The sequence below is a fragment of the Aptenodytes patagonicus genome, chromosome 5 (genome assembly GCF_965638725.1).
Source record: "Aptenodytes patagonicus chromosome 5, bAptPat1.pri.cur, whole genome shotgun sequence".
NCBI classification, from domain to species: domain Eukaryota; kingdom Metazoa; phylum Chordata; class Aves; order Sphenisciformes; family Spheniscidae; genus Aptenodytes; species Aptenodytes patagonicus.
The window spans coordinates 73648870-73665954 of NC_134953.1; the positions used below are offsets into that span (position 1 = coordinate 73648870).

Here is a 17085-nt window from a genome sequence, read left to right on the forward strand (position 1 = left end):
GAAAGGGGGCTGTGTGCCGCGGGGCCCGGGATCCCCCGCGAGTTCCTTCCCGGCCCGAGCACCGGGCGCCTCGGTGCGCGCCGGGCATCGCCAGGCTCCCCGGCGACCCGAAACGTTCCCTCCCTCCCTCGAACGGCGGCAGTAACGACCGAACCCCGGGTACCGCCGGGTCGCTATGTGCAAAGTGTAACGAGAATGACGCAGCCCTGTGAAGCGGTGCCCCGGTCGGTCTCCCAGCACCTGGGGGGGGGGGTGGGGGGGTGGTGTGTTGGACAGATGTGACTCCCCGTTGCTGCCGGCAGCGCAGGTGGCCGCCCGGGGCCAGCTCTCCCGCAGGGCACCCGCCGGCACGGCCTCCAACGCAACAAGCTCCTTACTCCCAACATCCTCCCGGTTAGCTGCGTCCGTAAGGACAACGGGGAAACAAACCGACCCCGCGCAACGGGGAAGAGCCTCCGCGGCCGCGGGGCGCGCCGTGGGGCGGCCCCGGGCGTGCGCCCCGCGGGAGGAGCCCGTCCCACGCCGACACCTCCCCCGCCCCGCTCCCGCAGACGCGTGCGGAGGAGCCCCGCCGGGGCCCGGCGGGCGGCGGGGGGCGGTGGGAAGCGGCGGGCCCGGCGGGGGCGGGCGGAGGAGGGCGGGGGGCGGGGGGGACCCCCCGCGGCAGGGCCGCCGCCAGCGGCCGCGGTGCCGGGAGACGGGGCGGGGCGGGGCGGCCGCGCCGCGCGCCAGCCGCATTCCTGGGATGCCGCGAGCGCTGGACGCGGCCGCGGCCCGGAACGCGCGACGTCAGCGCCGCGGCGCACGCGGCGGCCCCGCGCCCCATATAAGGCGGTCGCGCCCGCCGCTGCCTCAGACCGCGCCGGCCCCGCTCCGCGCTCGCCGCCTCCCGCCGTCCCTCGCTCCCGCACCGCCGGCGCTAGACATGGGCTCCGCGGGCACCCGCCCCGCTCTGGCGGCCGCGCTCCTCTGCTTGGCCCGCCTGGTAAGTGCCGCGGCTCTGCCCGGGGCGGGAGGCGGCAGCGGCGGCGGCGGGGGGGGGGGGGGGAGGCAGGCGTCGCGTCGCTCCGCTCCGCTCGCCTCCTGGCACTCACCGGCCACCGCTCTGCTCCGCAGGCTCTGGGCTCGCCCTGCCCCGCCGTCTGCCAGTGCCCGGCGGCCGTGCCGCAGTGCGCCCCGGGCGTGGGGCTGGTGCCGGACGGCTGCGGCTGCTGCAAGGTCTGCGCCAAGCAGCTGAACGAGGACTGCAGCCGGGCGCAGCCCTGCGACCACACCAAGGGGCTGGAGTGCAACTTCGGCGCCAGCCCCGCCGCGCTGAAGGGCATCTGCAGAGGTAAGCGGCTCGCCCTCCGCCTCCCCCGGGAGAAAACCCTGGTCCCCGTAGTGCCGAAGTTTAGTAATTTCGAGTCCATGTATGGTTATGCTTTGTTGTTGGTAGCTTGGCAGAAAGGCACATGACTTCAGCAGTCTGGAATGCGATTCAGTATGTCTGGGCTGCGCTAAACGCACATAAGGAAAAGTGATTCCTGACTAACTTATTGTTCTGGCCCCGCGTCTCCGGGGGATTGTAGGGAGCTCCACCGTAAATTGAATTTAACAGACCAGCAAATACCTGTGCTTAAACGAGCGATTCCCACCGCTGACTCCCTCCTTTCCCTCTCTGTTGATCTCTGCAGCACAGTCCGAGGGGAGACCGTGTGAATACAACTCCAAAATCTACCAGAACGGTGAAAGCTTCCAGCCGAACTGTAAACACCAGTGTACGTGCATAGATGGAGCTGTGGGCTGCATCCCGCTCTGCCCGCAAGAGCTCTCTCTTCCTAACCTGGGCTGTCCCAGCCCCAGGCTGGTCAAAGTCCCCGGGCAGTGCTGCGAAGAGTGGGTCTGCGACGAAAGCAAGGATGCGCTGGATGAGCTGGAAGGCTTCTTCAGCAAAGAGTTTGGTCTGGATGATTCCGAAGGCGAACTAACCAGGAACAATGAGCTAATTGCCATTGTGAAAGGAGGCCTGAAAATGCTACCTGGTGAGTATGGGCTAATCTGTGTGACAGTGACAGTTAAGCGGGGGGGAAGGCGGGAGGATGGCTGTTCGACTCCTTAGACCCCGATGAGGGGTGAGAGGATATATTTAGGCTAAGCCCTCCTTCTCTTTTTCCAGTTTTTGGATCTGAGCCACAAAGCCGAGCTTTTGAGAATCCCAAATGCATTGTGCAAACAACCTCCTGGTCCCAGTGCTCAAAGACGTGTGGAACTGGCATCTCCACAAGGGTTACCAACGACAATCCCGACTGCAGGCTCATCAAAGAGACCAGGATATGTGAAGTGAGGCCATGTGGCGAGCCTAGCTATGCCTCCCTAAAGGTAAATACAGGCTCTTCCAGTGCCGCTCTTCTTTCCAAACTGCTTCGGGTAGAGGGTAAAGGCTGGAGAAGAATCTCCTGCTAATAATATTATTGCCTCTCCTTTACAGAAGGGAAAAAAATGCACCAAGACTAAGAAGTCCCCATCCCCAGTGAAGTTTACTTACGCCGGATGTTCCAGCATGAAGAAGTACCGCCCCAAGTACTGTGGCTCCTGCGTGGATGGCAGGTGCTGTACGCCTCAGCAGACCAGGACTGTCAAGATCAGGTTCCGCTGCGATGATGGAGAAACCTTCACCAAGAGCGTCATGATGATCCAGTCCTGCCGATGCAACTACAACTGTCCGCATGCGAATGAAGCTTATCCCTACTACAGACTAGTCAATGACATTCACAAATTTAGGGACTAAGTTGTGTTGGGGGTGGGATGCTAAACAGAATTTTGAAGTAACCAGCCACGGAGAAAGGACCTTTGACGGAAATGGTGCCTTGCCCAGTTGAGGGCAACATTGAGATGTTACAAGAGTGCACTGTGCCACTGGACACTAATGCAACAGAGATTTTAAGCATACTTAAAGCTTCATAGTACTGGAGCAACTTTACTGCTTCTTTTTGGAGCACCTTATCTAATTATATACTGTTTTCTGTTTGTAAGTGATCAGATAAATGTTTTGTTCCGGTTATGAAAACTCTTTTCCTATCCTGTTCAACTTAACACTATGCTTCTCCCCCTCCCTCCATCTTCTCCCACCCTTTCCCAACCAAGTTGGAAGTTACATTCCTTCCTGAGGTGGGCACTTGTGGGGTGTTCACAGTGGCAGCTATTATGTACCAACTGTAGTTTAATGGCAAACAGAAATCAGTTGTTTTAAAGCTGAGTATTTTATTTATCAAACTGTAGCTCTTTTTGTTTTTTCTTTGAGTTTTTTTTTTTACCCCTTCCAGCCCCTGTAATACTGGAATAAGTTGTAAATGATTTTAATTTTATATTCAATGAATTAAAAGAATTTATTTATGGAATTAATCATTTAATAAAGAAATATTTACCTAACTACTCTTAGTAGAGCATTCTGACAGGCACCAGACTTAAATGCAGCAGCTTTCTGTGAAAACTTTGAATTCTGAAAAGCTTAGATTCTCTGGAAATTAAACTCTACTACAGCTGCGGCACTGAACTAGAAAGCTGAGTCTTAATTCTTTGGGTAAAAATTCTTCAGTGCACGCAGTCTGCAACCCCATGCTCTAGAAAGCATATACAGAAAAAGCTGCTTGGCACCGCCAGCAAATGTTTGATAGAGAGACTGAAACGTTAATTAGACTGTCAGATTATTCAAACCGTCCTGGAATTTGCAACATAAGGTACTTCATTAGAATGCAGTGCATGCACGGTGATGTTGAACATTGGGGTGGAAGTGGTCGTCAGGTCTCGCATTTTTTGGTGGCTGCTTTTTGCAAATTAATACATTTCTGCGGCAGAAGAATGTTTCCTACAGTCTGCAGGAGGTAGTTTGCTTTCACTAAATTCAAATTAAATGCGTTTGAAGCAATGACTTTTGTTAATCCTAATAACCCAGTGATGAAAAGTAAACATACTGCTAACAGGAGAAGAATGTGAGGAATTTCAAGTACTTCTCCAATAGAGTAAAAGGCAAAGCAGCCACTCTTTTCTCTTCCTCCCCTCCCCTCCCCGCTTTTTAAATATGTAATTACACTTTATACTGTGGGACACAGATGACATTTGGCTAACCGAGGGAGTCGTAAGACAGCTAGCTGGCACGCGGTAAGAAAATGACATTCAAAAAAATGAACTAGAGGAGGATCTGAGAAAGCAGCATCAAACATTTCTACTGTGCTGGTTAGCATAAAGCTGCGCTACGGATAAGACTGAAAGGAAACCTGCAACTTTTTTTTTTTCCCCTCCTCCTCGTCACTGGTTAGTTCTCTGGCAAAATATCCTCCCATAGTCTTTAGTGAGAAAGCTACTGCTCATAAAAAACCAGAGACTGATTTCTGAGGTTTTAGAATTGTGAAGGGGTGTCATCCAGCGTCATTCAGTTAGTTGCAGAAGTGGTTAAGAGTCAACTTTTTATTAGATTAGACATAAATATTTCAATAAAATAAATGGCCAAATATCTCAGAAGCTCATCTCTGGCAGCTAATGCTTTGCCTGAGAAATTACAGCCGTCTCTCTTCTGCTCAGTCAAGTTCTCTCCCCGAAGGCATTCAAAACTTGAGCTGTTTTGGAATTCACCACCTGGCCACCAGTCTCAGCTGTATCTAAACTTGTCTGTACAATATTTGTTGACAGTAAAAGTGTAAAATGCAGTGAAGCTCTTTTGTTTGGCTTCTACTTACATCTAGCACTGAACACGTCACTACCTCAGCCTCTCACTGAGAAATCATCAGGTTTTCATGTTGGGTTACTGCATGGAGAGGGGAAGAGGAACAGAACACGCTGCTCACAGACAGACAGCAGCTGCACGCGCATTCCTCGCCATCCCCACTGTCGCTTACACTTGAATGACACCCATCTTCAAACCAACGTAAGTAACAGTTCCCTGAAAAATTACATATACCTGTGACTACACTATACGCGTAGACTATATGTCTGTAACGCGCCCACCATATACGAACAAAAGTGGCCCTTCCAACCCCCGCCTCAGGTGCGGCTCTAGCCGGGCCCCGGATTTTACAACCCGCACTTTGGGCTTTCCATGTTTCATCAAGTAGAGGGGCGGTTCTGTAATCTGCTCACTAGAAAGACGTACTGGGAGAACAAGGGCTGCAGGAGCAGACCATGCAAACGTAAGAGTGAAATATACCACATGAAATTATCCTGCTATAAAGAGGGGGAATGAACGCCACTAAAATGAACTACAAGTCTTCCAGAGCCGGGATCTCACACCAACTGATCACCACCCATATAGCCCTCTCTTCACTTTTTGCATTTCACAATTACGTGGCAAGACTACTAAAACCCACAGTTCGCAATACTGTAAAAGGAATCACTGTCATTTTTTTGGGTATCATCTTTGCGCTTGCTTTGAAATCTTTCTACCCTCTGTTGTTCCAGCAGAAAAAACCCTAAATACTAGGCATGAAAATACAAATGATAAAAACACAGGTTCCTTTAAGCATAATCCGCAGGGCTTACGGGTAAGGTTAATGAGCACAACTATAATTTTATTTCTTGGTCAAAAACTAAAATATCAGTATTATTCTTCAAGATGAATACTAAAAGATGAGGAGTTAGGAACATGATACACAACGTAGATGACAATGCCAGGCCATCAAGCAGTTCAAACCCTGAAAATAAAGCCACCTGCGCCGTGTGGAGCTCCTCTAAGCCGGGCAGACACCAGGAGACCCCCGTGCCCGTCTGGGGAGTCCTGGCACGCCAGCGAGGCGAGGCGAGCAGCACTGCCGAAGCCTGCGGGCAGAGGCTTCAGCGCTGTCCTCTCTGCAGCAGCCCCTGCTTCAGCCGCCCCAACTCTCCCCTCTCACGTCTGCCCCCGGTCCTTTGGCCCGTTATTTTTAAGCTGCTCCGATTTGTCACGCAAGCCCTCCAGCCAGCTGTACTGGTGCAAGCGCTGGGGTCACCCGAGGATGGAGCCTGGTGGCACGGGGCAGTTTGCTGAATCTGGTGCTGCCGCCAAAAGGAGCATTTGTCAAACTACAGTTCTAGGAGCGAAGGAATGCGTAGTCTTGTATTCAACCCACTTATTTACAAGGGTCTGATGGTGGTAACCACTATAATATTAGGGCGACATACAAAATCTTCCCTACTAATGAAGGCAACGCAGTGAAGACAAAGTTTCTGCTTCCTTAAGTGCTGCATCACAGGAAACAAAATAAAAGCAGGAGTATGCAGAAAACAGACTTCCATGGCTGCATTAAATCCTCTCTCGTGGGATGCTGCTAGCTCGCTCTCCTGAATGAGCAGCAGATGGAGGAAAAGCTAACATCTTGCTGACGGTGGGACAGCCAAGCTATTAATTAACCCTCGCTGAGCTGAGCCATGAGAACCTCTACACTCCATATATAAATTACTGCAGAGCCCACAGCAAAGCAGCCCCCGCTGGGCTGCCTGACCCTCCGGCGGACACCGCCTGGGAATCGGGCCCGTCTCCCTGCTACTGGTGGGAAGCCGAGGCGGCACACGGGCTGCGTGGGAACAGGCAGAGACACCGTGGATCGGTGGGACTGCTGCGGGAGGATTTCCCGTGCTCACAGTCCACTGAAGCTGCATGAATCCCCCCACGCTCCAGACAAGGAGCTCTGCCACAGATTTGGGTACGCAGGAGAACTTCTGAGCTACAGCTGCACAGGTCTGGAGGACCGAAACAAGAAAGTGTTTGTGGGCAGTCATTCAGGGTTGGAAGTCAAACCTACCTACCTACACAGAAGCAGTTAAATGCGTTACACCAGAGGCTTGCTCTTGCCAAATGCTGGCCCTTCTGAGCTGATCCTGCAGAAAAGCACTTCGATGCATGTGCACATTTTAGTTTACTCCTGTTTAACCAGCGGAACTATTTCCATGCAGTGCCCAGAGTGCTCAGCACACAGCAGGGGAAGGCTGTGTAGTTTTACCGGCTGCTCTGCCTCAAGCCTGTTTTTTTCATATAGACACGTCCCTGTTTTCATCTTCACAATTTTTTTCTCCACGTTACATAGCCACGTATAAAATAGCACATAGAAACGTGGAGGTGCCATGGTGAAAGCAATAACATACACTAGCTTTGGAGATACCTATAAATGCATTTCAACTCATGAACAGCTGAACTGCATTGAACTGCAGTGAGACTTGATGCCTAGAAAATATAAATCCTGTAAAAGATGACTTCAACCAACAAAATGATACAATAAGCATCTGTGTCTATTACCCTGTAAAGACCAAACACCAAGCATGGTATCCAGTATGCTATGATTTTTTTTCCTCCAGAAAAATTACAGAGCTATGACTTCTACGTACACAATTTATGCTGGAGAAGATCCTGAAAGACCCCAAGGCATCATCCACATAAGCAACGTCATCTGTCTTGAAATACACTTACGGGATGGAATGTAGCAACCGTCCAGGAGGAAAAGATTACACAAGATTTTGTAAAGGTTTTTGTTTACTAGGCAGAAGAAATTTAAAGGTAGGGTACATAGATTTGCCCAGATGGGAATCTAGCTAGGACACATAAACAACTTAACCTCATGATGAATGCAGTTTCAGTAAGAATGAAGGGACTCCATTATAGATATCAGTTAAACAGTCAGCAGTGCAGTCCAGCAATATTTTGAGAACACTGGTTGAACACCAGATCAAAAGGAGCCCAACACATTGTCTGAGTCAAAGACACCAGTTTCTCCGAAGCTACTGGTTTCCTTCAGCATCTCAAACCAACCAGGTTAGATCCTAATTAGCTCATGAATTTGACAAAATCAGACATCAAGACGTCATAGCTGTAAAACCAGCAAGTCTACTAATGAGAACTTAAAACAGGAAAATACATTTCACTCTACAGAAGCGGATACTCCCGCTGTTGTGGAACAATCCCGTTAAAACCAATACGGATGCCCAAGCACAGCTGAAAGCAGGGGTTGGGGAAAGAAGGTCAACAAAGAGATACCACTGAGAGTTTAGATATGAAAGTGATGGGGACTTCTCAGACAAGCTTTTAAAGCCACCCCTGTCTGCTCTTTTTCCTGAAATACCTCATCCACCAACTTAACTTTTACCTCACTTGGGACATCTCTCTACTCCCTCTTGGCACTCTTGGCAAAACGGACAAGTTCTGGGGCTACAACACGATTCAGTAGAGAATCTGGAAGCGAGGAGTGGAAAGGCAATAGGCAGCTTTCACAGTCACTTCTTCCTCCTTCTTGAGGCAGAACTCGGATGACAGGAAGAAAGTGGCAATGTGATTTTAAAAACACTTTTGCTTTCTCCGCCAGCTGGGATCATGCAGGAACCAGCCAGCTCCCAGTGTGGTAATTTATTCTCTAAATCAAGACTCCCTCTCCCCTCTCATTTCTATCCCTGCTGCTTTGGCGGATTATTTTAAACCCGCTCTGATTTGTCACGCAACCCCACAAACAGCTGTACTGATGCAACTGATGCAAAAGGAAGCCTAATGCAAAAGGATTAGATAAATATGAGGACTACTGTGCGAATTAAAAAAAAATAATAAAAAAATCCACTGTTTCTATCACTAGTAGGAGCCAGTAATTCCACAAAGACTTCCCCTTGCCCCAAAGGTAGGCAAGGCTCTAGTGGCTTTCCGTATTTTACCACTCTATTGATTTTTCCTGCCAAAAAGCCTACTACAGTAAGATAGCCTGGAAATGCTTTTCAGCAAGAAAAGTTAGCGGTGGTGAAATCGGGCCAAGCCAGTGGAACTTTGCTTCCAAAACAAAAAAATGTTACAATGCACAAAGCCAACGAGGGAAAGAAGCTCTCGCAATAAAAGCATCGTTAGAGCTAAGTCACTGTCCGACAGGTCCCCGAGACCCGGCAGGACACAGTGGGAACACATTTCTGTTATCACAGACAGACAGGCAGCACAACAACTGTCCTTGTTTTTTCCTGGTTTCACATGTCATCTGCAACTTCCCTTTCAGTTTCAGTATTTATTTTGAGTTGTTTTTGCTGCCATTTCTTGTTTCTCTTGCATACATGTGACTTCCTTCCATTTCACCACAAATTTCCACCAAATAAAACCATATGCACTGCCATAGCAACATTTTAATACAAACAGAGTAATCTTTGTTCACTGAAGTACACAGGTTTTGGTTTTGGTTTTTTTTTTTCTTCTTATTAAGAGAACCTGCATCTGCATACAGTTTAACTGAATGTCATAGCAACGACATAAACACAAATTCAAGATATTTTTTCCTTTGGAGGGAGGAAGAATAAATGTTTTCAGGAAAAGAGCGGGGGACTTGGGAAAGCAGAATGAAATGTTTGTGACCAAATACGGCCTGAAGTTACATCATCACAGCTGTATATTTACTCTCCGAATGCCTGCTCTTGCAAGGTGTTATACATTCTCAGTTCCTACAGATGTCAATAGAGAACAGCTGTATCTGGCAGGGCAAGGTCTGAATCACAGCTATGCTTATACACAACACGGAGGCTGGCCTTCCCGTCGGCACTACAGTGAACTTAGAAATTTATGTACTTTTTTAGACTGGAGTGCGCATTCTGCACGACAGTTTTACTCCTAATGCAAAGTAAAACTGCACTGTTCAACTGGAGTAACAAAAATTGGTCCGGCGTGTCTGCGAGACCTGGCGCCAACCACACATTTTGCGGCAGGACCCTCTTTTCCTCTACGGATCAACAATTCCTAATGCAGAGGTAAATACAGTAAAACCTAGAGTTCAAATGTGTTCATTCAAAACTTAGCTGTTACTCTGACAGGGTGTATAACGTCGTTTACCTGTGACAACTCAATAACTTATGCCTCGTACCCCCAAAAAGTTATACAAAAAAGGAAAAGAACCAAGTTCTCTCATACGGCTGACTCAATCCCACCTCTCAGCTATTGCTACGCGCTTAGCTATGCTCTATTTTTGTCCTTTATGGCTTGTGAAAGGGACGGCTTCATTAAGCTTTTAATTTCTTTAAGTTGCATGTTCATTCAGGACAAGAGCCTTTGCTCTTTGCTTTGTAAGCTGATGGTCCTTCAGCTCAAGCACGCTGCGAGGGTTCAGGGTTTGAAACCTGAAAAGTCTGAACATTAAAAGAAATGCCGTACAACGCTACACACAAATAGCTTGTTCCTTCAGTGACAAGTAGTTTATAGAGGAAAATAAATGAGTAAGCGTAGTAAGGATAAAATCAAGCACTCAACGCAAGCTGGTGTGGAATGATGAAGATTAAAACAGCATCATGTAGTTTTCATTCACAGACACCATCTGCCGTGAATCAAGGCAGAGTCCTGTAGGGATCCTCGTGTAATATGATTACTATAGTATGTTTTCAAAATGGACAGAACTGAAGTCTTCCAGGCTGCCTCAGCGCCACGTCTTTAATTTCAAGTGCTTGACCAGAAACTTAAAAATACAGCTTTTAAAGATGCATTTTCTCTCTTCAGTTTATTACAAGATGCTCATTCCGGGTTAAGTCACTCAGAAAGGAATTAAAAACTTCCCCTAACTGCCTATGAAAGTGTTAAAAACCATCTGCCTAGCCGAAGAGTGCATAAGTTTTGATTAAATCAGTAACCTTATTATTATGAAGAATTACCACTGCTGCAGGACACGCGCTGGTCACCTGCCATCAGTAAGGCTGTGCTTTTAGCCAGAGACCATCATTTTGATTCATTTTTATAAACAAAAATTGAAAAAGTTTAGCAAAACTGAATAAAAATATTTGAATTCCATCTTGGCTTGCATGTGATAAATCACCACTGTTCAAACTAGTGTAACCGTTATCAAAACCAAATAAAAATAAGTAAATAGTAACCCGGGAATGAATGGCAAATGCTACCAAGGCCTTTTACTCTCAATTTGATTGAACTGTGGAAGATGATTCCCAGCTTTGTTTGGGAAATTTCTGTTCTAGTAACCACCACAGGAACGCTCCTTAATAATTTTTTAAAACCTTCTTTAAGGTAGGAGAAGATTTAAATCTGCAGGACAGATTTAACAGCATCTTCATTTAAAAACAAATTACGGTTGCGTTTGACTCACAAGGAAGCTTAAACTAGATTTATATAAGAAAAAAACCGCAGGCAAACCCTTTCATACCTTTAATGAAAACCTCCAAGAGCGTAGGAAAGTAATGCAAATTACAAATCTGCGTTCCTCAGCCAAAGACTAATCACACACACACACGCAGATCGACACTAATATTTGCAGCACTCTGATTTCCACTGTGCGCTATGAATCTTAACAGAAATGCCACGCTTTTACTCCAGATGAAACATTTTCTGGCAAATGAACTGTGGCAGTTTTGCTGTTCTGCTCTTTTATCGGTGTTATTATGAATGGGTTCAAGACTGGTTTAAAGTAATTTGTGGCTACCAAGTCAGCGTGCAGTAATCACTGATTAGGAAAAGCTTATTCACTTTCACTGAACTGAAAAAATATGAAAGCAGCACCTATAGCTAGGAATCCTGGCCCTTTAATAAGGGTTAAAAAAACCAAACATTGAAACAAGAGGTGGGCAGAGGACCAACAATGACTAAAAAAGAAAACAGAGCACAGGTGGCTACTGCCAGGCAAGAAGAAAAACTTCCCTGTTTTACCAGGGGCTGCAAAACACACAAGGGAAAGGACACGTGACACCGCTGTGGGAAAAAATAGTATGTGACTACAAAGGTCCGATGCTCTTTCCAAACTGCAGTAGCTACATGGCACGGTGAACCATTTTTTTAGTGACAATTTGTTTGCAAAGGTGTGGGAAAAAAAAAAAATCCTTCTAAAACTTTGAACATCTCAAAAATCCTCTCCACGCAGCATGACTGGTAAGGAACCGACAACCTGGTGCCCTGAAGACTGAGAGCCCTAGACTGAGAGCCTGGAAGCCCGAGCCCTCTCCCATATTGCTGTCACAGCCTCCTGTTACCTCAACAAGTTCCTTCACTGCTTTCTGTTGTCTTTCTACCCATGTCAGCACTGGCAGCAAGAACACTTAGGACTGAAAACTCACCTTCATGGCAGTTTAGTGTGCACACCACGCCACCAACTTTTGTCACAAAGGTGCTAGTCTCAAGCAGGAGACAGAGTGGGGTAACAACGATGGCAGCAACAACCTCGCAGAGCTGTTTACAAAGTGATCATGTCTGTAAGACTTCACAAATGCTGACTTAGCTAGACCCTTGCAAACTAACCCCAAATGCCTGCGCTGAATCCTGAGAACTCCCTGGTGCAAGTGTGCAGAGGGGCACACCTGTCTCACACCGCCCGTAGCACACGCTGTTCTCGTCCTCCAACAAACCCCACTGACATGGGGCACTTAGACACAGTTGTAAGTGGTCTGGGATCTAGAAAACTTCGAAGTTAACAGATTTCTATCGTCAGCAGATGATACAGTACAGGACTTTTTTTTTTTTAAGGTTTATTTGTTTTTAAGTAGGTAAATTTAGTTGATATTCCAGCAAATATTTACAATACCTGGCTTCAGTAGGTAAACTAGTAATATGAGATGCATAACATAAGCATTGTTTAGAAGTCCAATATATTAGCTGTAGTGACACTCTATGTATCCGTTTCTATGGATTTTAAAACCCATGCTAATTTAGAAGATCAGGGTAGAAGATTAAACATATGGCAACATGCCACCCTGAAAACATGGTCTGACCTGTCTTTGACACATTAAACAAGATGCAACCAAGTAAAAAAAAAAAAAAAAAAAATTACTGCACCAGGCACCCAAAATGTCACCACAGAAGATTAAGTCAAAAGTGAAGTAAGATCATTTGCAGCAGCTCAGCATGACAAAGAAATACCCTAAAATAAAATTAATCTAATGAAACACCAGTGTTTTTTTCAGTAAGTTTAAGCATTAAGACTCAAATCCGCATATAAATACAAATATGTGATCAGATATTTAAACTCGGAAATCAGACACTGAGCTGTTAGGGTAAAAGGAAAAAAAATATACTGTTGAAACTAACTTGGAAACTTTAAATTTGGGTTACTCTGATTTATTAAAGATACATGGACAAGAGGGTGCAGTTAAATAAGAATATCATTTTTTTCTAAAACCAGCAATTCCCCATCTCTTTATTTACATCCCTAAATATGCATTCCTAAATCCAAAAATAGGCAGGCAGTTTGGAAGTGCTTTCTTTAGTGAAGGAAGCCAAACCAAACCTCTGAGAACTCAGTTGTATAAAAAAAGATTTAATAAAATAAAATTAAAAAAAAAAAGGTTCATTCCACCCTCTTCTCTCAAAGAACCGTCATGAACTGTCCCGAATTTCCCCTTCTTCCATAGATGAAAGGGATGAACTTTCACTGTCCGAGTTCTCTGCAGGTTCACGGGCATCTGAGGGTGTAGGACACAAACAAAAAACAAACAAGCAATTAGTTTCAGCAATGTTGTTTGCTCATCAAACAGAAGCAGTTTCGTATCTTCTTTTCCTTTTAATCACACTTTCCTTGAGGACAGCTATTTCATAAGACATAACCAGTCTCATAACATGGGATAAAGCTCTGGGTAGGACCTTGTTGATGAAGGAGAAAGCAAGACAATGCTGAGAATTTCTTTCAGTTTTTAAATCTTGGTCTTTCAGTCAAGTAGGTAAGCAGAGTATTTATCCCCCACAAAACTCTTCCTCTTCATCCACTGCGAATTTCAAATTGTTCTCTTGGCTTATTTGTTTTAAATGTTGTTTTCTGGGTTGCTACATATCTATCACAACTGTAATGAATTATAAATCATTTACACTTTGTCCTGGTTTCGGCAGGGACAGAGTTAATTTCCTTTCTAGTAGCTGGTACAGTGCTGTGTTTTGGATTTAGGATGAGAACAAAGTTGATAACACACCGATGTTTTAGTTGTTGCTGAGCAGTGCTTACACTAGTCAAGGACTTTTTAGTTTCCCATGCTCTACCGACTGAGAAGGCTGAAGGTGCACAAGAAGCTGGGAGGGGGCACAGCCAAACTGGCCAAAGGGACATCCCATACCATGGGACGTCATGCTCAGTACATAAACTGGGGAAAGCTGGCTGGGGGGGCCGCTGCTCGGGGACTGGCTGGGCATCGGTCGGCGGGTGGTGAGCAATCGTACTGTGCATCACTTGCTTTGTGTATTATTATTATTATCATATTATTATTATCATTTTATTTCAATTATTAAACTGTTTTTATCTCAACCCACAAGTTTTTTTTCTCACTTGTGCTCTTCCAATTCTCTCCCCCATCCCACCGGGTGGGGGGAGTGAGCGAGCGGCTGCGTGGTGCTTAGTTGCCAACTGAGATTAAACCACGACACACTTTTATTAGCATTTCAGTTAAGATGGGGAACTACTGAGAAATTCTAAATGGAAAATTAAGACGATGCACCTATGTACTCCTTCCACGTGTTCCAGCAACCCAAAGATGGTGTTAAGTTGCATGAATCCATGAGCTAAGGCTGATGAGGTTAAAGCTGCACAATAACTTGTGCTTTAGGACACAGCTGTTGTGGTCTGCTGAGACTGTATCGTGAAGCACTCATTTCCCAAACTAGTCTTCAGCCTCACACCCTGAGACTCCTTCTTTAACAAGCACTGACCCCGGTCACCTCGTGGTGAGGTCACCAAACGCCACTGGTCGGTGGCACTCAAGCAGGACAAAAATAAACTACAGCAAAGTAGGCCCATGAATCACACTCTGCTCTCATTGTTATTTTCAGTATTTGATCCGACTATGAATTTAAAGAAGTTTTTGAGCATTTAGTGTCAGATGCTTCATTAAGGAAACGTTACCGAAAGGGAGCTGATGCAGTACAGTTACTGTCTTGTCACGACGAATTCTACAGCTGGCAAACACGGATAATACATAGGACACAGTGTGCACCTGTACAGTTTCAATGGAATTTGTTCAAGAAAATAGAAGCATTTCACCCAGAAACATCGGAGGTCACATTTTGTCTACATTAAATCTAGTGTATAATCAATTAACATTTATATGCCAGATATGTACTGAGTAATGCACAAAGTAAGGATTGTTTTTGCCCCTAAGTCCTGTGAAAGCTTCTATAATCCCCTACTATCTTCAGCCATGACTGACCTTGTATGCTGAAATCAGAGCACCTGTAGTTTTTGCTATAAGCAAGTCAAGCATCAAAACATCACATAAAAGAATGTGGCAATCTTCTGACTCACAGTGAAGCTCAACAGACAAATTTTAGCTTTAGTTTAGTCTGTTACAGTAAGTTTTATTTAACAGAAATTACAGATTGTCTTCACTCAAAAAGAACGTATTTTTATGGTGTTGATAGCATTGCTTATAAATTAAGATTGCCCAGTCCTTCCCACCGTAAAACTGCCTGCAGTGTACTTATAATGTAAAATATAAACTCTGGGTTTAAATTTTTCAGTGCCAGTTTCCTTCTTCAATCCTTATTATCCGTATTTTTTTGAAAGCTTCAGCCAAAATACTTCAGCCATTTCTGAGAACAAGGATAGGAGAAATTGGCTTTGTCCTCATTAAATTCTAGTCTCTCTTTGACGGTGTCCAGCTCTAGCTCTCTCCCAGTCTTTGGGGGTAGTAACTTGAATCGCAGCGGACAATGGTGATTTTTCCCCAGCACGTGCCTGTTGCTGTGGCTATGAAAACTTGCCTCTGTTCTTCCTGGGGAAGGGGGCAGATCTGAGATTGCTCAGTAAAGAAACATCATTTGAGCAGTTACATTTCCACAAGACACTGTTTCTTGTTCTAGCCTGGGTCCTTTGAAAACAGACCCTGGAGGGCTACCGTAGCAGAAGCCCCTGCGCTCTGGCAGACACCCTGCCAGACATCCACTCATCAATGCAGCAGCTGTTTGCCTGGAATGCCAAGGGGAGGTCAGCCGGACGGGTGCTCCGAGACAAGCGTCCCTCCGGGTGTGCATGGAGAAGGAAGGCAGAAAGGAAAGGCAGTGTTGGCAGAGATAGCATAAGCAAGAGCAGGATGGATGGCTTAGGAGGAGTGTGCAACTGATACAAAAAGCCGTAAGTGTCGAAGACAGTGGACTGCAAGTAACACACGAGATGCTGCAGCAGAAAGGTCACCTCCTGGGAGATGGGAGTGGGCTAAAGCACCTCTCTGATTACAACAGACTTCTCCTTGGAGAGCCTGAAGGTGAACCCAAGATTTCCACTCTTAGCAATTATCTGTGAATACAACTGGTAAAGCAAACTAAATACTGTTTTTTCTCCTTTATTCTTTAAAGTTGACACACAAAAGAAGAGTACAATGATTGCGCCACACCAACAAAAGTGGTATTTTGTCTTCAAGTGCAATAATAGCAACAAAAAAGCCCTCCTATTTTTATATTCATGTTCTGAACACGTTTTTCCTGAAAGAATCTGGAATTACTGTGGCAGGCTTCCACTCTTAACAGAAAAAGCTCCAAGAACACAGGGTCCAAACCAAACTCAAGGCTGAAGTGTTAATATGTTAACTAAGAAGATGTACAAAAATAAATGATAAAAGTTGTGAAAATCGTGTTATTTTTGCCATTAGCTATACTCTTTTGCTATGTGATAACCAAGACACTTCAACAGGGAGCTATGCAATTGATTTTTATGGAATCTATAGAAACTGTGTAAAAAAAAAAAAAAAGATTAAGAAAATTAATGGTTCCCAAAACCTGAAATAGCTGCCAGTGTTCCCTGCATACCAGCTTCAGGGATGACTGCTAACTGAATGATCCCTGCAGCAGAGGAAGGTCACCGTCTTGAAGACACACACTTGCACTACCCTGTGACAGAGCTATCAGCACTTCCCCAGCTATTACTGGCTCGCTCTTCTACTCTGCCTTTTACAGAATGAGCTAGCTGCTGCGGCAGCACGACCTCAAAATATAGTTGTTCAATCAACACTTATTTGAACCTATACCCTTAAAAGGAAAGCCTTCCTACTAGCTCAGGAGACACTGACAACCACCATATTCAGATTAAGTTTATGAGTCAATCAGTTGTAATTCCCTCCTGACATCTAAATCATAGGCGTAGGGCTGACTACTGAAAAGCCAGGGACCTAGATCAAGAAATAATAGATAAACTGAAAGTACCTAGTTTCCTTGTACTCCAGTAT

General features: G+C 45.7%; 2 protein-coding genes across 2 annotated transcripts in view; one reads left to right on the forward strand and one right to left on the reverse strand.

The window, feature by feature from the left end:
- Positions 1–745: 745 nt before the first annotated feature.
- Positions 746–3652, forward strand: CCN1 (cellular communication network factor 1). Its single transcript, XM_076340538.1, has 5 exons — positions 746–985; positions 1117–1333; positions 1677–2024; positions 2159–2361; positions 2471–3652. The coding sequence occupies exons 1-5, from the start codon at positions 746–748 to the stop codon at positions 2768–2770; spliced, it is 1308 nt and encodes a 435-aa protein (XP_076196653.1). The 3' UTR covers positions 2771–3652.
- An 8759-nt stretch (positions 3653–12411) lies between these two features.
- ZNHIT6 (zinc finger HIT-type containing 6) overlaps positions 12412–17085 on the reverse strand; it is a 33368-nt gene continuing 28694 nt past the window's right edge. Inside the window, exon 10 of the mRNA XM_076340539.1 lies at positions 12412–13347. Within this exon, the coding sequence (XP_076196654.1) occupies positions 13262–13347 (86 nt within the window). The 3' untranslated portion in view covers positions 12412–13261. The remainder of the gene's footprint in view (positions 13348–17085) is intronic.